Source organism: Pongo abelii, chromosome 4, assembly GCF_028885655.2.
Source record: "Pongo abelii isolate AG06213 chromosome 4, NHGRI_mPonAbe1-v2.0_pri, whole genome shotgun sequence".
Lineage (NCBI taxonomy): Eukaryota > Metazoa > Chordata > Mammalia > Primates > Hominidae > Pongo > Pongo abelii.
This window is the reverse complement of record NC_071989.2, coordinates 83214892-83234088: the sequence shown is the minus strand read 5'-3', so window position 1 is coordinate 83234088 and position 19197 is coordinate 83214892. Positions and strand designations below refer to the sequence as shown.

At 41.1% G+C, this 19197-nt stretch overlaps 1 protein-coding gene across 5 annotated transcripts in view; it reads left to right on the top strand.

Moving 5' to 3' along the window:
* Window positions 1-13459: 13459 nt before the first annotated feature.
* The window catches only part of POC5 (POC5 centriolar protein), a 37198-nt gene continuing 31460 nt past the window's right edge, over window positions 13460-19197 (top strand). The window contains exons 1-2 of one of the 5 annotated variants that reach the window (XM_002815656.5): window positions 13460-13734; window positions 18115-18212. In XM_002815656.5, coding sequence (XP_002815702.1) covers window positions 18129-18212 — 84 coding nt within the window. In that variant the 5' untranslated portion in view covers window positions 13460-13734; window positions 18115-18128. Of the gene's footprint in view, window positions 13735-18114; window positions 18213-18349; window positions 18695-19197 lie in introns of those variants that run through there. The other 4 variants (XM_063724145.1, XM_054555641.2, XM_063724144.1 and 1 more) reach the window with 4 other exon arrangements.

Genomic DNA, 19197 nt, shown 5'->3' with positions numbered 1-19197 from the left:
GAAAAAGAGAACGTAAAGGAGACACACTCCACTTCTTAAACTCCTTGGCCCAGAAATGAGACACATCAGCTCTGTTCACATGGGTGTGAGCTAGTCCTGTGACTCCACTAAATGCAAAGGTGGGGTACAGGGGCTCAGAATTTTTTTTTAATGTGTGTGTGGCTACTTCTTGGCACTTATTCTACATAATGGAATTTTAGCAGACAGCTAGTCATCTCTGCAAAAAGCTTCTTCACTAAATTCTCCCTGCTCACTGGCAACACCAGGAAGCATGACTTTGGAGCCCAGGTAGAAATATAAGACAAAAGATATAAAAAGATCCTTTCCACTTCAGTAGAGAACCTACTGGTGCTTTGAAGTCTTTATCACATCAATGCCACCACCAGTGCCTGCATCAGCAGAGTGGAACACTAGCAACCTTGCCAACCAGAGGTGCCAATACATTCAGCAAAGACATCAGATCTTCCACTTCCATACAAGACTTCCAGCAGTGCTACCTTCAGCAGATGAGAAAGAGCAGAGGCACTTTTTGTGGGAGTGGGAGGTGACAGCACCTTTGACAGGCACCAGCAGGGTCTCTGTAGGTATCTGAGGTCAGCAGCAGATCATGTGAGAAGGGGGCGATCCTGAAGGAGAGGGAAAATATGGCAAGCTTATCGTGGTACCTGAGAAGATGCTCTCTGAGTGACTGTTCATTTATATGAACCCCTATGATTAACAGGAATTAGGAGTAAGGCTGTGATCATTAATTTTATGTATCAACTTGACTGAGACATGGAGTGCCCAGATATTTGGTTAAACATTACTCTGGGTGAGTCTGTGAGGGTGTCTGGAAGAGTTAACATTTGAGTCAGCTGACTTAGTCTCAGATTGCCCTTCCCAATGTGGGTGGGCCTCATCTGATCCTTTGGAGACCTGAAAAGAACAAAAGAGAGAATTCATTCTCTCTGCCTGACTGTTTTCAAGCTGGAACATCAGTCTTCTCCTGCACTTGGACTGGACACCACAGGATCTCTTGGGTCTCCAGCTTGCAGATGGCAGACTGTAAAGTTTCTCAGCCTCCATAATTGCATGAGCCAATGAGCCAGTTCCTTATAATAAACACACACACACACACACACACACACAAATTCTGTTTCCCTAGAGAACAAAGGCTTTGTTGTCAGACTGTTGGGAAACAAATAAAAGAAATATTACTGAGAACTTGGCTTTACTCCAAAGCTGCTATCAGCCTGAAACTGCATTTCTGCAAAACCATTTCCCTGGGAGAAAGATCAATGTCTGAGTAATGGAATAACATGTGGGACGTATCTTAACTTACAGATCCAGGAGCCACAGTAAGCCCAGGAACCCAGTCCCCACCTTCAATTACAGCAGCTTTGAGGCAGGCAATGAATATCTGCTAAAAGCTATGCTCTGGTTTGAATGTGTCCCTGACGTTCAAGTGTTGAAAACTTAATCCCCTTATGCAGCAGTGTTGCAGGTGGGGCCTAATAAGAAGTGATTAGGTCATGAGGGATTTGCCCTCAGGAATGGATTGATGTTGTTATTGCAGGTGTGGGTTAGTTATCAAGAGAGTAGGCTTGTTATAAAGGCGAGTTTGGCCCCCTCTTACTCTCCTTCACTCTCTTGCCCTTTCACTTTCTACCATGGGCTAATGCAGCAAGGCTTTTACCAAATGCCAGCCCCTCAATCTTGGACTTCCCAGCCTCCAGAACTGTAATAAATAAAATCATTTTCTTTATAAAATACCCAGGCTGTGGTATTCTGTCGCAGCAACACAAAATGGACTAAGATAAGCTACGGAGGGAAAAGATGAAATACTAAATGGCTCTCAGGATCACATACCCATCATGAATGAATTAGGATGAGGTGCTACTTAGAAGAGGAGGTGAAAAGCTGAGCTTCGTCGGGGTGTATTTGCTGGCAACTGAAAAGAACAGAGGGAACTGGAATGAAGAGAGGTTGAGACTTGAAAAGCCCAGAACCCTGGAGACTTCCAACATGCACAGCTGTCAGAACTGGACTCTACAATTGGAAGTCTGAAAAAATGTCTTTGGGGTTTAAGTAGCAAATTGACTTCAACCTCCAGGGAAGCAGCTATGAAGCTTGGAATGTCTAGAGCAAAGTTACAGAGAGGCCTAATTGTGATAGGGTGAACAATGCTGAAGCTTAGAGCCAGAGAGAATACTGCTCTTGCTAGAAGCTAGGACCCTAATTGACCTAGGGCAAAGTGGCCCTGTGGCCAGAAGCATCAATATCACATGGGAACTTGTTTGAAATGCACATTCTTGGGCCCAACTTCAAACCTGCTTAATCAGAAACTCCCAAAGTGAAGCCCAGCAACCCATGTCCTAGTAAACTGTCAAGGTGAGGAAAGAAAAAAAAGGTTGATCTGAGGAATATAAGCCTTTTCAAATTATTAGGCCCAGAGAGGGATTGAAATGAGACAGCAATCACACCCTACTCCCTTCTTTGAGCTATGTATTCATCTCTTGAAACTGCTTGCTACTGCCACAAGTTGCTATAAATTAACCTAATGCCACACCGGACACTATAACCAACACCCTATAGTTTAACAACGTCTAGCCAATCACCAGTCAATGTTATTTCTGTAAACCAATGAGAATTCCTGACAGATGACTTTGTATCAGCCCACTCCCTGCCCCCTCTTTCCGCCTTTAAAAATCTACTTGTAACTGCTACTAATTGGAGTGTATATTCAGGACAACTTGAATCTATGCTCCCAGGTTGCAATCCTCAAACTTGGCCCAAATTAACTCTCTACTTATATTAATTTTGCTTGAGCTTCTTCCTTTTAGGTCAACACAGGTTAGTTTGATGCACACTAGGGAACACAGGAGATCCAAGTAACGTTGGGTGAGGGGAAGTTTACACAGGGGAGGAAAATGGAATGAAACATATGGGGGTAAGAATAACCCATTCCTGGAAGGTAGAAACTGAAAGGACGTTCTCAAAGGGACCACCTCTCAGACCTATCCATAAAACTAACTTGTATCAACTCCAGGCTATAGTAAGACTAGTTTAGTTTGGCACATACGCCAGACAAATAAGCTGATTCGCAAACTAAAAACTGGAGTCAGTATCTACCACCTCAGAAGAGAACTCAGGAAATTGAAAATGATTAATAATTACTATGAGGGTTTTTAACACTTCAGGAACTTTTGTAACTTGTACAAACTGATTGGTTTTTATACTCCAATCTATTTATCATAATTTATTTATGTTTTTTAAAAAATCTTTCAATGAAGAGACAGTCTATTCTTTATTACGAGTAAAGGAAAAAACAGGGAGTCTGGGGAAAGAACATCCTAATATATGAACAGTCTCAGAAAAAGAAGAATTCTAAATAATAGTGATGGGCAGATATTTTTAGAAGAAAGCAAGCTAATTCTATGAAGACGCAAGACAGGAAAGGGACTTCCTTCTAAAAGATCGTTCAACAGAAGGCTGTGCTTCTGCAACATAAAATAGCACATTTCTTCATCAAAGTTAAACATAAACATTTACATAAAATAGCACATTTCTTCATCAGAGTTCAACATAAAGGTTTACAAATAAAAATGGACAAATGGATCACATCAAATTAAAAAGCTTCTGCACAGCAAAGGAAATAATCAACAAAGTGAAGAGACAACCCACAGAATGGTAGGAAATATTTGCAAATTATCCCTCTGACAAGGGATTAATAACCAGAATATATAAGGAGCTCAAACAACTCTATGGGAAAAAATCTAATAATCTAATCAAAAATGGGCAAAAGATTTTAATAGACATCTCTCAAAAGAAGACATACAGATAGCAAACAGGTATATGAAAAGGTGCTCAACATCACTCATCATCAGAGAAATACAAATCAAAACCACAAAGAGATATCATCTCACTTCAGTTAAAATGGCTTATATCCAGAAGATAGACAATAACAAATGCTGGCGAGGATGTGGAGAAAAGGAAGCCTTGTACACTGTTAGTGGGAATGTAAATTAGTACAACTACTATGGAGAAGAGTTTGGAAGTTCTTCAAAAAAACTAAAACTAGAGCTACCATATGATCCAGCAATCCCACTGCTGGGTATATACCCCAAATAAATGAAATCAGTATATCAAAGATATATCTGCACTCCCATGTTTGTTGCACCACTGCTTATAATAGCTGAGATTTGGAAGCAACCTAAATGTCCATCAACAGATGAATGGATAAGGGAAATGTGGTACATATACACAATGAAGTACTATTCAGCCATAAAAAGGAATGAGATCCTATCACTTGAACAACATGTATGGAACTGGTAATCATTATGCTAAGTGAAATAAGCCAGGCACAGAAAGACAAACATCACATGTTCTCAATTATCTGTGGTATCTAAAAACCAAAATAATTGAACTCATGGGCATAGAGAGTAGAAGGATGATTACCAGAGGCTCGGAAGGGTATTGAGGGGCTGGTGAGGGAGATGGGGACAGTTAATGGGTACAAAAAAATAGAAAGAATGAATAAGACCTACTATTTGATAGCATAACAGGGTGACTGTGGTCAACAATAACTTAATTGTATATTTAAAAATAACTAAAGGAGTGTAATTGGATTGTTTGTAACACAAAAGATAAATGCTTGAGGGGATGGATACCCTGTTCTCCATGATGTGATTATTTCACATTGCATGCCTGTATCAAAAACATCTCAAGCACCCCATAAATATATATACCTACTATGTACCCATAAAAATTAAAAATTTAAAAAAAATTTTAAAGAAAAGTCAATAAGCCATCCTCCCACAGGGTTAACAAGAATTCTAGACAGAAATATAATTATATTAATCAAGCTGCACTTTGGCCCACTTCCTTGTAACTGAAAGTCACTAGATACTGACCATTTGTATCCCCATTGCTCCTATTGATAGAATTGCTGACATTAGAATCATAAAGCTTCTGTTTAAGGATTGCTTAAGAGGTTTTTCAGATCCTGAGTTCCAGGGAAACAGTTCAAAGACCCTCACAGAGGAATCAGCATAAGAATACAGTTTCTTCATCTCCCTGTCCCATGACTTCACCTTGCACTCTTCAAGCAATCAACAATCTCCACACTTCGGCCCACTCCAAGACCTTTAAAAACCCTAGCCCCAAACTCCTGGGCAGATGGATTTGAGATTTCCTACCATCTCCTCATTTGTCTGCCCTACAATCGAATCTCTTTCTCTTCTGCAACCCAGTGTCTCAGCATACTGACTTGCCAAATGCATTGGGCAGTGATGGTCATTTATTTTAGCGATACTAATTCATCCTTTTACCGGTTTCATATATTGAGTGCCAATGGATGGATTCAGGGCCATTTAAATTGAGTTTTCCATTTCTTATTGCCACACTTATTCCACTAAGACAAGTCACTTGAAGACCTTGCTAATGAAGATTAGTATCTCCATTAATCAGACTTAAAATAGACCCCAACTTGTGAGCTACAAGATGGAGACTATGACCTGGGATCCCCAATCTCCTTTTACCTATCCTCCCACAGACTGTGAAATGAGAGACACATTAAGACACATGCAGGCTTTGTATAGGGAGACTAATATTTCAACTCACACAGTAACTTGTGTGAGATTGGGAGGTACAGGTGCTCCAAAGGGGCTGGGAGCATGGTAGCCACAGGATACGTCTCAGAGTAGAAAACACGTATCTGTTTCCCACTAAGCTCATCATGTCTACTCCTCTCCTGCCACCTCCCCATCAATTCCCTAAATTCAATACACTTTTTGTAGCCTCCTCTAAGTAAATAAGCCTATCACCACTCCCACCATATTGCCATTTTTCTTTTTCATCGGCATTCAAGATAAAAATACAGTAAGCTTTTTTCTCATTTAGCATTATTCCTCCTGTTCATTAAATCTGCTAGCCTTGCAACAGTATAGTTTTCTACCATACTGCAAACAATGCTTGCAAACAATGTTTCAGCCCTACTATTGGCTCATAATTGAGCTGACCTTGGAATTATAATATTACCATTTTTCTGTAGGAAAATGCATTTCAAGTTACAAACAATAGATCTACAATTAAGCTTTGGGATATGTCTATAGATGTGAGGTGGATTGATTGGCATGATCCCTCACACACAAAAGGCAATTACAAAAAAGCAATTAGAATGGTGCTTTCAAAGACAGGAAACAAGTTCTTCCACAATGTTTCAAATCTGCTTTAAAATACTAGATCTAGCCTCTCTTCCCTTCCCTCCATTAAAAAAAAAAAATGAAAGGGAAGAATGGAGAAAGGAAAGAAGGGTCATAATTTAGAATTGCGTAAATTCTTACTACCGAGCTGAATGACCCTGATCTGCAAACTCACCCTCAGAAGCCCTAAAGATCCAAGAATACAGCATCTGTATAGTACTCAAACTCAGTAATATTGTTCTCTGAAAAGCTAATTAATCCTGCCTCTCACAGCTCATGCTAGATCGTTTTATCAAGAGAAAGAATGCTAAGGGTAAGGAAGTTTTTATATGGCTAGAAGATGCTATTAGAGAGGTTCAAGAATGAGTGTTTATAATTAGGAAAAGCAGAAGGTTGGTGATGAGGGCCAAGAAATGAACTCCCTTCTGCAATAACAGAGCCAGGCCTGTAGAATCCAGAGAATCAAAATACTCTGAATAAGCCCTTAGTCCACAGCAAAGTGGTGAACTGCCTCATATGTAGACCACTGTGTCCATAATAACCATCATTTACTCTGCGTTTTTGCCTTATTGATAGGGTCTTTTTCCTTCTGCTCCGCCTCAGTTAAATGGCTCTCAGAGTGTGAAGAGGTTGTAAATAGACTGTGTAGTCTAACTACAGAAGTTCTAATTGGGACCTGTATTGTGAGCCACTTGGTCAAAATTAATTTGCCATGATCTTTGCACACCTTCCTACTTGAACTCAGATTTCACCATCGAGTCATTGTTCTGACTTAGAAAAACCAGGGCATTGTTTCCAGGAGGCCCGTACTAAAAAGTTCACAGGGAATGGAAAGCTCTGGAGGCTTTTGCTTCTCTCATCTGTGGAGATTAAGTTATTATGTCAGCCACTTGTACCCTGGAGAAACAAAGTCCAGCCTGAGTGGCTATAACAAAGGCAGGTATATTTGAATTGATGAGTAGGTAAGATGAAAAAGAAGGGAAGATAATCTGTGAGTCTAGAAGTCTGGTAGAAAAGCAGCCATGGAGCTAGCTTGTAAAGAATCAAGTCCTTAAAACAGAACTACCATTCAACCCGGCAATCCCATAGCTGGGTATATATCCAAAAGAAAATAAATTGTTCTTCCAAAAAGACGCCTGTACTCATATGTTCATCAAAGCACTATTCCCAAGAGCAAAAATATGGAATCAATCTAGGTGTCCTTCAATGTTGGGTTGGATAAAGAAAATGTGCTACATCTACACCATGGAATACTACATAGCCATAAAAAAGAATAAAACCATGTCAGCATGGTGGGCTCATGCCTGTAATCCCAGGACTTTGGGAGGCCGAGATTGGAGTATCACTTGAGGCCAGGAGTTCAAAACCAGGCTGGCCAATATAACAAGACTCCATCTCTTAAAAAAAAAAAAAATTAAAACATGTCCTTTGCAGCAACATGGATGGAGTTGGAAGCCATTATCCTAAGCAAATTAACAGAGGAACAGAAAACCAAATACTGTGTGTTCTTACTTATAAGTGGGAGCTAAACATTGGGTGTTAATGGGTGTAAAGATGCAACAATGGACACTGGTGGACTACTGGCAGGGTGGAGAGAAAGGGCTGAAAGACCATTGGGTACTATGCTCACTACTTGCGTTATGGGATCATTCATATCCCAAACCCCAGCATCATGCAATATACCTGTAACAAACCTGCACGTGTACCTCCTGAATCTAAAACTAAAGTTGAAATTATATTTTTTTTAAATCAAATTTTTAAGGAACATCATGGCAGCCTCTACCTAGATGTAGGCACTAGTAATGGCCCTGTTCCTAAAATCTGCGCCCAGCTCCACTCCCACTTCCGATCTCTCTCTCTCTCTCTCTCTAGATTTCCAACTCAAAGATAGCAAACATAGATCCCTCTTGGTCTAAATTCCTCCTTCATAAAATGAAAGTGATAGACTAGACTGTGGTTGCTACCCTGGACAAGAGTCATCAGTGTTAAAGATCCCTAGAATGAGGAATGTTCTCTTAAAGTCCCAGCTAAACAAATAATAGGGTGAAGAGATAATAGGGTGAAGGATTTTTAAGTGAGTCATGGATGACCTTAAAAAGAAACAGGTTTCAAATCAGTGCCCTAACACAATGTCCAGCAAAAATAACATAGGTATCAACTCTCTCCACTAATATTATTAATATTATAATAATAATTTCAACTAATAATCATATTAGTGGAAATTAATAGATGCTTTCCAACAGATGCCTAAAGTCATATTAACTTTATGCCTATATCTTAGGAAAGGCTGGATCCCAGATCTTAAGAATCCAAATTCTATGTTCTTTCTACCTCACTTGGCTGCCTTACTTTAAAATTTTGCAAAGTGCTTTCACATACATTACTTCTCAGCAACTTTATATACCCATCTGTAGAGGTGTAGATGTGGTGTTAGTTAAAAGCCATAAAAAATTGACCCTCAAATATAAAGACTTTTTTAAAAAGATGTTTTCTCATACTACAGAACTAGCAGGAGAGTTATATTCCACATGGTCATGCAGCCCACCATAGTGGGAAAAGAGAAGACTTGGAGAAACACACCTAATGTCTTAAATCCCATTTCAGGAAGTGGTACACTGCATTTCCACTCACATTCTATGGCTTCTGGCCTCACTTAATTGATAGGTAGGTGGAAAATGTAGTCCTTCTATGCAGCTATATGCTCAGCTTCAATTAGTTTACTAGAGCAGGAGGGAACTGATATTGAGCGAGAGAAAAAGAGAGAGAGAGACAATAGATTTACGTTCAGGTCCTGGTTTAGATATAGAGTTAGATTTTATATGTTCTAATACTTTCTCAATTTTAAAGAGATGAAACTCAAGCATATAAAGAATGTAAACCTGCCCCAAAGTTTCCTACCTGATAAGTGGTACATTCGGGGACTCCAGCACAGTCCTTTTGGTGTTTGGTGGGGCTTGGTTTAGGAGAGCTTTGGATGCCATGCAATACCATGGAAGGCTTTTGGATAGGTGATGCAAACCAGTGATATTCTAAGAAGATAGTTTATCAGCAGTGTGAAGAGTGAATTGTAGAAAGAAGAAATGAAGACATACAATCAAGAAACAGTCCAAGCCAAATTCAGCAGTGGCTTCACCAAAAACATTAGAGATGGAAAGAAGACAGGTACTAGAGGAAGTTCAGAACTTGGGGCCCATGGAAAGGCCAAGACATGGGGGACCTCCATATTGTCAAACACAATAGTCATTTCATTAGCATTTTACTGAAGCCTCTGCTGGTTTTCCTCCCACTTCTCCAGCACCTCCTTCTCAGTCTCCTTTGCTGGCTCCTCCATTGCTACCCAACCTCTAAACATTAGAGGACATCAGGGTTCAGTTCCAAATCCTCTTCTCTACTCATTTTGCTCTCCCCTACTAGATTGTCTCATCTAGTTCTTTGGCTTTAAAGTGCATCTGTATCAGTTGTCTGTTGTCATAATAAGTTTACATAACAAACCACCCTAAACACAGTGACTTTAAACAATCAATAATAATTGAGTTCATGACTCTGTAGGTTGTCTGGGTGGTTCTTAGATTCACACACCTGTTGGGGAGTCAAATGGCTGTAGGCTGACCTAGGATGGCCTTGACTAGGATGACTGGGGCAACTTGGCTCTACTACATATGTCTTTCATCTTCCAGCAGGCTAGCCCAGGCGTATTTTCATCGTTGTAACAGAGAGCAAGAGCAAGCTAAGCCAAGCACATAAGTATTTTGAAACTTCCGCTTGCATCATATTTGTTAACATTCTGTCGGTCATTAGTAGAGAAGCACTCCAAGTGAAGTTACATGACACAGGACATCAATACCTGGAGAGATGTAGAATTGGAGCCATTTTTGCAATCCTCCACAAAATCTATATGCAAAAGCCACCCAGTTTATATATCTAGGCAGTGACCTCTTTTCTGAGCCCTAGACATGTAAGTTCAGTGGTCTGATGGATACTCCATTTGGGTATCTCCAGGCATTTCATGTTTAAAGAATGTTTAAAATTCATTAATTTTCCCCTTTCAAAACCTGCTCCTCTTCCAGTGTTCTCCTCAATATCTGATGCTGCCATCCACTCAGTTGCTCAAGCAAGAAACCTGAAACCTGGAGTCCTTCATACTTTTCTCTCCTTCATCTCAGATACAGTCCAAATCCTATCATCAAGTCCCACCAATTATACCTCCAAAACATACAGTTGGCCCCCTATATCCTCAGGTTCCACATCAGCACATTTAGCCAACCGTGGATCAAAAATACTCAAAAAAGTAAATTTTAAAAGTAAAAAATAATACAAATAAAAAACAATAAAATATAACAACCATTTACATACATATATTTACATTATGTTAGGTATTATAAGTAATCTAGAGATTATTTAAAATACATGGGAGGATGTCTGTAGGTTATATGCAAATACTATACCATTTTATATAAGAGAATTGAGCATCATCAATTTTGGTATTTACTTTGGCGGTGGGGGAGGGGAAGACATCGGGAGTGGTCCTGGAACCAATCCCTAGGAATAGCAAGTGACGACTGTATCTCATTTCTGTCTTCTCTCAGTCTCCTTTGCCACTCCTCTAGTTCAAGTTGTCCTCATCTCTCTCCTGAATATCTAAAATACATCCCATTGAACTTAAAATCTCAAATCCTTAACAAGTCCTGCATAGTTGGGCCCCCACCTCCATCTGCAGCCTCATCCTGTGCCACTTTCTCTTCACTCACTTAGTTCCAATTTTACTGGTATTTGTTATTATCCAGATACAAGCCCTTTCTTACCTTAAGACCATGGCATGCTGTCCCCAACAGAACATCTTGAGTGATAAGAACATGGACTCTGTTCTTACCAGCTGCATGAACCTGGGAAAGCTGCATAACCTCTCTGTGCTTCAGTTTCTCTATCTGAAAAATGAGGATAAGAATAGCACCTACGTTAATTTAATTCTCAGTGAGCGAATTCCTATCCTCATTTTTCAGATACAGAAACTGAAGTACAGAGAGGTTATGCAGCTTGCCCAGGTTCACACAGCTGTTATGTATTCATATATGTGGTAGATTTGTTGGTTTGATATCGGTTTTTCCCATTAGACTCTTAGTTCCATGAGGGCAAACTCTGTTTTGCTCACCACTCTATCCCCAGCACCAACAAAAATTTGCTTTGCCTGTGACAGATGTTAAATATTTGTTGAATGAATAAATAATTATGAAGGGTTCAAGCTGGCAACCAAGTTACTATGGGTTTGTGGTGGCTTTAAATTCTCTCTCTCTCTTTCCCTCCCTCTCTAGGAACCTTGGGAAAAGATATCAGTTCTAAATTCATAACATCCAGACAAGGTTCTGTCTCTTTCTCTCTATAGTTTTACAGGAGAATGGGATTGTTTACTAAATGGTTTGCAATTAAAATCTCTCCTCCCCCAAAAGGAAGATAGAAAAGAGAAACTTGGAGCCTAGTGGCAGGAGGGCACCAGAAGAGTGATTCGGTATCAATTATAGCATATGGGGTCACCAAAAGGCAATTCAATTAAAAAACAAATACTAGAACCAAGTATGAATTGGCAGCTATTAATAGGAATTTGTCCTCTATAATAAGCATTAAAAAAAGGGGGAAGAACAAACATAATTTATGCCAAAGAAACTTCTGGTGCTCTTCTTACTTGTTTGTGTAAGTAGAAGTCTGGTTCTGCCAACATGAAAGTAAGTGAGACCCAGGTTATGTCATTTCTATCTACAGAAAAAGAAACCTTATACAGGAGGTAACAGAAGGGAGCCTGAAAACTCACCCAGATCGCAGTATCTGTTCTTCAGATTGCAGAACCCCAGTCTGGGCTACTTTGGTACCTTTGCCATCTGGGTCCTCATACCTCTAGCCTATCTGTTGCCAATATAAGTTGAAAGACTATATGTTTGTGTGTTAGGTGTTTTAGATATATTAATTCCTTTAATCTCCTACCACCTTAGTATGTGAGTAGTATTATCCAAGGTGACAGCGAGTAGATGGTAAACCTAGATTATAATTATGATCTGATTCTAAGGCCAATACTTCACCAGAAGGCTCTATCTTGACGTCTGACACGTTTGAGATCAGTTAAAACTAGACTACCAATTTTGGTTCTTTCTTTCTTTGTTTTTTGAGACAGAGTCTCACTCTATTACCCAGGCAGGAGTACAGTGGCGGTATCTTGGCTCACTGCAACCTCTGCCTCCTGGGTTCAAGGGATTCTCCTGCCTCAGCCTTCGGAGTAGCTGGGACTACAGGCATAAGCCACCACACCCGGCTAATTTTTGTATTTTTAGTAGAGATGGGGTTTCACCATGTTGGCCAGCCTGGTCTCGAACTCCTGACCGCAGGTGATCCGCCCGCCTCGTCCTCCCAAAGTGTTGGGATTACAGGCGTGAGCCAATGCGCCCATCCTAGACTAGCAATTTCTCAAAGCGTGGTCTGCAGACTCCTGCATCAGAATCACTGGCAGTGTGTATTAAAAATTCAGATCTCCTGACGGTGTCCATGACCGAAGGAATCAACACCTTCGGCCGGGCGTGGTGGCTCACGCCTGTAATCCCAGCACTTTGGGAGGCCGAGGTGGGCAGATCACCTGAGGTCAGGAGTTCGAGACCAGCCTGGCCAACATGGTGAAACTCCATCTCTACTAAAAATACAAAAATTAGCCAGGCGTGGTGGCAGGAGCCTGTAATCCCAGCTACTCGGGAGGCTGAGGCAGGAGAATCGCTTGAACCTGGGAGGCGGAGGTTGCAGTGAGCCGAGATAGTGCCACTGCACACCAGCCTGGACAACAGAGTAAGACTCCATCTCAAAAAAAAAAAAAGCACCTCCAAGTGATTCTGTTGCAGGGGATCTGTGGATGATGCAGTTTTTTTTTTGTTTTTAATTTTTTATAGAGAAAGGCTCTCCCTATATTCTCCAGACTAGTCTCGAACTCCCAGGCTCAAGCAATCCTCCCACTTCAGCCTCCCAAAGTGCTGGGATTACAGGCATGAACCACCACACCTGGCCCAGAGTTTCGGATTGTTCTTATGCAGACGAAAGCATTAGGACTCATATATAGGCTACCGGAATTGTTGAAAGCCCACAGCACACGGCATTAGCCAACTTCAGCCCTGCTCAACACCTCTATCCAAATCAGCTCCCGCAGCCGCTTAGCAGCCTGCAGCCGCTGAACAGAACTGAACACGCGCAGTATTTAGTCCCCACGGGCGCTGGGTGGGGCTCCCTAGGACCCCGCCCCCTACCAACCTGCGGAGCAGGGGGCGGGGCTCTCCAAAGTAATTCCGGCTTCTCCCGGCAGCGGCCCAAAGCCCCGCCCCCAGCCTCGGACCAATCAAACGGCAGATTGCTGAAACAAAGGACCAATGCACAGGGCTGTCCTTAATTCCTTCCTGCAGTTTGAAACTGTCAGGTTGCTACCTAGGTAGGGGCTGTGCTTGCTGAGGCTGCGTTTGCTGACACTGCAGCTGCGACGTGGATAGAAGGCGCAGAGCGAGGAGTCGGGATTTGGTCGCGAGCGGCGACGGTGGGTAGCAGCGCTCCGGGCAGACCCTGCGTCCCTGCATCCCTGGCGAAAGTAGTGGAGGGAGATTTAAAGTTCTTTGGCGCGGGCTTCCTCCTCCTGGGCTCTTCCGCAGACGCGGGTGATTCAGCTGTTGTGCCGGAAGGTCCCGAAGTTTCCCCTCCGACGCGTGCAGGAAGAGGAAGAGAGCAGGAGTGAGGGATGCTGAGCGGTTACTGTCATCAGAGGTTCCGGTCACTTAAAACGTTGAGAAAAAATAACCATGTATAAAGCTCTGTTGTGCTTAAGATTTTTCTTAAAACAGGCTGGGTCGGAAGGTGATGGAAGAAAACTTATGGCCTTTTGCTTACTGCAATGGCTTTTCTTCTCTGCTTCTAGTCCCTGCCTTGGGGAGGGGCTGGCGCGCCCCCTCTCCTTGAGTGCAGCTAGGCCTGGTGAAGGGCACAGGGGACATCACCCTGCTGCTAGTTTGCATGTTAATTCGCTCTTCCTTTGCCTCTTGGGGGTCCCATTTGAATTCCCAGACCCCTGTTTTCCTGTCAGCCAGGTAATTACCAAGATGTTATTTTATGTTTCTGGCAACAGAGAAACACACAAAAGTTTTGATCTTGTTTTCTGATACCTTGGATTAGAGACTACTGAAAATGTAGTGAACTAATGTGCATCCGCCACCCATTAAAGCAGTTTTCATTTTTCTCCTTTGTTTCTGAACCTAGAAGCAGTAAGGAAAATGCTTCTGTACTAGAGTTTAAAATAACTCATACCTTGCTGACATAAAGCAGGGCAGATGGAAGATAGCATATTTTCCAAAAGTGCAGTGGGTTTGTGTCTGCAGTGTGTCCATATTAAGAAACAATTTTTGAGATCTGACCATACTTACTAGCTCATTTTTAAATAATCAGCACCGTCCCCCCCCCCCAACTCCCCACCCCTGTTACCTGCCTGGTCTCAAATCCTGAAGGAAGAAGTGAATAAAAAATAAATGGACCAAGTTATCACAGTGGTAGATTTGAAGTCAGTGAAGCAGCCATTCCTTGCTGCAGATACATGCACTTATTTTATCCTCCCTAATTGGCTTAACTAAAGACAGTCATGCTGAGATTTAGTTTACTTAGCATGTGTATGCACAGTGATACTCACTGGAAAAAGTTGAACTTTCCTTTCCACAATCTAGTTCCAGCCTGTGTTTGCATTCTATTTTTGTACTTTTCCCTGTATCTTCGTTTTCTATTTCAATTTCCTCATCTCTCATTTATTTTTCAGCCCACTGTGACTAAGACCTGTAATTGTTTTACTTTCCACTGAAACTGTTCAAGCAAACGTCACAGCAACCTCCTAATCGCCAAATTCTATCCAATCCTCATTGTTCTTTGGCATCTAACTCTATTTTCTTCTCAAAGTTGTGATATTGCTCCCATAGTTCTAATGTTCTGACTTCCTTTGCTGACTCCTCTTCTTTGCTGACTGTTCTTCTCTTGCCCTTTAGATGTTAGTGGTTCTGGCTTTAACCCTCTTCTCATTCACAGTCGTAGTCCTTAACTCTATTAGGGCCATGGTCCCCTCTGATCACATATTTAAAGCTAAAGATCTTCTTTCTAGAAAAATACACATTCACATTTATGATAAAAATATTGCATACAAGTCGGGTGTAGGGACCTGATATGGTTAGGTTTTGTGTCCCCACTCAAATCCCATCTTCAATCGTAATCTCCACATGTAGGGGAAGGGAAGTGATTGGATTATAAGGGCGATTTCCGCCATGCTGTTCTCATGATAGTGAATTCTCACGAGATCTGATGGTTTTATAAATGGTAGTTTTTCCTGCACTCTCTCACGTACTCTCTCGCCTGCCGCCATCTAAGATATGCCTGCTTCCCGTTCTACCATGATTTTAAGTTTCCTGAGGCCTCCCCAGACATGCGGAACTGTGAGTCAATAAAAATTCTTTTATTTATAAATTACCTAGTTTTGGGCAGTTTTTTTTTTTTTTTTTTTTTTGAGATGGGGAGTGCAGCGGCGCGATCTTGGCTCACTACGAGCTCCGCCTCCCGGGTTCACGCCATTCTCCTGCCTCAGCCTCCCAAGTAGCTGGGACTACAGGCGCCCGCCACCATGCCAGGCTAATTTTTTGTATTTAGTGGAGACGGGGTTTCACCGTGTTAGCTAGTATGGTCTTGATCTCCTGACTTCGTAATCCGCCCACCTCAGCCTCCCAAAGTGCTGGGATTGCGGGCATGAGCCACCGTGCCCGGCCTGGGCAGTTCTTTATAGCAGTTTGAAAAACGTACTAATACAGGACCTCAGGATAAGAATTTTTCTCACATTCCTTTTTTGTAGGTGATCTCATCCATTCCCTTTTTTCAGCAGTTCCCATTATGCCAATGATTCCTCAAACTGGACCTCCAACTTATACCTCCAGTGTGGGGCTCCCACAATGCTTAACTCCAGGAAACACCATTCACAGTGTAGCCATTGTGAATGGCAGTCCTTGGAGTGGTGCACTACGTAGCCAGTGTGACCACAGACTGCATACTTGCAGCTTTACCCTGGTGCCTCAGAGGCAACCTCACACCCAGCTCATCTGATATGGCATTCATTGTCCTTCCTCCCAATCTGCTCATCTTCCTACCTTCCTTGCCTTGGTGAGTGGCACTATCCATCTAGTTACCCAAACCAGAGATCTGGAAGCCACCAACAGTTCTTTTTAACCCCTTGATCTATTATTGATCATTTTCTCTTTCCATCACCATAACACAACTGTCTTGTAGTCATACCCTCCATCCCCTTCCCATTGCTACTTCCTAGACTTAGGTCATTATTTATCTCCTTAATTACTATCAAAGAGAACATTTATCTCTTAGACTACTGCAGTCAGCTCTCAATTGATCGATCTCTCTCTTTTTTTTTGAGACAGAGTGTCTGTTACCCAGGCTGGAGTGCAGTGGTGCAATCTCGGCTCACTGCAACCTCCATCCCCAGGGTTCTAGCTATTCTCCTGCCTCAGCCTCCCAAGTAGCTGGGATTACAGGCACCTGCCACCACGCTTGGCTAATTGTTTTGTATTTTTAGTAGAGACAGGGTTTCGCCATGTTGGCCAGGCTGGTCTCGAACTCCTGACCTCAGGTGATCCACCTACCTCAGCCTCCCAAAGTGCTAGGATTACAGGCATGAGCCACTGCACCCAGCCTGATCTCTCTTTCTTAATATCCAAATTCATCCTCAACACTGCTGGAATGATCTTTCTGATCATATAACTTTTAAAAAATATTTCAATAACTTGTCTAGAATAAACACCCAGATTTTTAATGTGACAAGTTTTGACCTTCCATGATCTGGCTGCTCCTTACTTTTTGTTTCATCCTTAGCCAATCCTTGCTTTGCACCCATTGCTTTGGCCTTACCAAACTGCTTGCTGTTCCTGGCATACATGTCCATGATTCTGTGTCTTTGCTTACATTGCTCTACCGCCTAGAATATCTACACCTGTGTTTATACCTTTTATCCATCTTTCAGGGTGAGACCTACTCATCTTTCAGATCTCAACAGCTGGGTCATCTTCTCTAAAAACTTTCTCTGCCTCCTTTCCTGCTTATTTACAGTCATGCAATCTTACCCCATGAAAAATAGCTACTCCTACCTCTCTACTTTGTATCTGTTATTTTAGGGCCTATCAGCAGTTTATCCGTCAGTCAGTCACTTATATAATATACATGCCTGGCCCTCTCTACAGATTGTAAACTCCTTAAGAATGAGGACTTCATTTTACATTCCTCACCAATATCTTACATATTACTGGTATTCAGATAGTTCGAATAGTCACTATTTGTTCTTTGAATAATTTGGTTACTTGTTACTAAAAGTACTTTTAATAATTTTTTGATTAGGACTTTCAACAAATTCTCTATGCATGTATTTGATTCTGTTGTTCTGTATAAGCTCACTTTTCTTAAAATAACATTTCCAAAGGTAAGTTTCCCAAGAAGGGAATTTGCACAAATTGTTTGTTCTCTCTTGGTTCTGTATCTTAGAGGAAAGTACACAGCACCCAGGTTGTCACACATTGCTCAAGAACAGTGATCACAATCTATTATGCTCAACAGGCCCCGCTGGGGATTTTTCTGAAGACCCTCTATTTTTCTTTAACCTTTCATGTATTCTCATCTCCCTGACTACATTATAAACTCACTAATATTGGGACTAGGTCTTCAACTGTTTTTTGCCCAGTGATTTTTGCCTGTAGGTACTCAATATGTTGAATGTGAATGATTTTAGCATATCACAGGAAGATTGCAGATTTGGATACTGTTGCACTTATATATATCTGGAAAGGATTTTATCTTAAATATCAAGGAAAAAAGCTAAAGTTAGCTTCTACTGTTTTAGAGCATTTGTGCAGAATGTCATCAGATGAGGAGAAATACTCACTTCCAGTTGTGCAAAATGACTCCAGTCGAGGCAGTTCTGTCTCTTCGAATCTTCAGGTAGGAAAAAATTTCTAAATTTATCATGACTTTTTTTATTTTAAACAAATGAATGTAAGGGAAAACTAGGATTTTTTTTAAATTTTTTTCATTCCATTTACAAGGGAGTTTTTCAATTTATAATAATATCAAACTTTAGGAATTACTGTACACATTTTAGGAGTTACTTTACATTGTTTTAGCTTTTCAGAAAATATTGATGAACTCTTCATACACTCTGTACAAAGGCTTCAACCAACACAGTAAGAGGCGAAACTGAAATGTTCAGGAAACATTTTTTTCTTTAAATTTTTTTCATTTTAGCTACCTCTCATGAATGCTACTTTCACTTTTAATGCAAATTAATACAATATCAAACCATCCAAAGTTCCAGAGCTCAAGATTCCCTTGTGTTCTACTTGCTGAGGTTTGGTCTCTGTTGTCACAACATTCAGTACAATCTGCTGCCCAGGACCTGGACATTGACAGATAAAATGAAGTGGGTCAGTTGACTACAGAGGGTGTGGTATTTACATGAAATGTTTTAAATTTCTCTTATTTCTAAATATTTCATCATCAAAAATATGGATTTAGATTTCTGGAGTAGATTTTAAATGAGAGAATAATGACATGGTATATCTTAAATTTTACAGTTATATTACTCAAGGGGAAAGGCTGTTTATGCCTAAGCATATGAAATTGTTATTGATTCTGTACGATATGAGAAAAGCTTTAGGAAAATATTTTATGAAACAAATTTGTTCCTTTAATTGAAATTATGGATTTCAAAATGGGGAAGGTATTGGGAAAATATCTGAATATTTACAGGATAAAACTAGTCTGGAGTTGTGGCAGAGCTTTTGCACCCTAGCCTTCCCTTTTGATGGTACCTCTCCCATGTAGTCCTCTCTTTAGGTGACAGTACTTCTTCCACCCTTCATCGCTGTCTGATTGAAACTTGAAGATAAAACTGATTAACTCATTTATACTAAAATGTAAACACCTT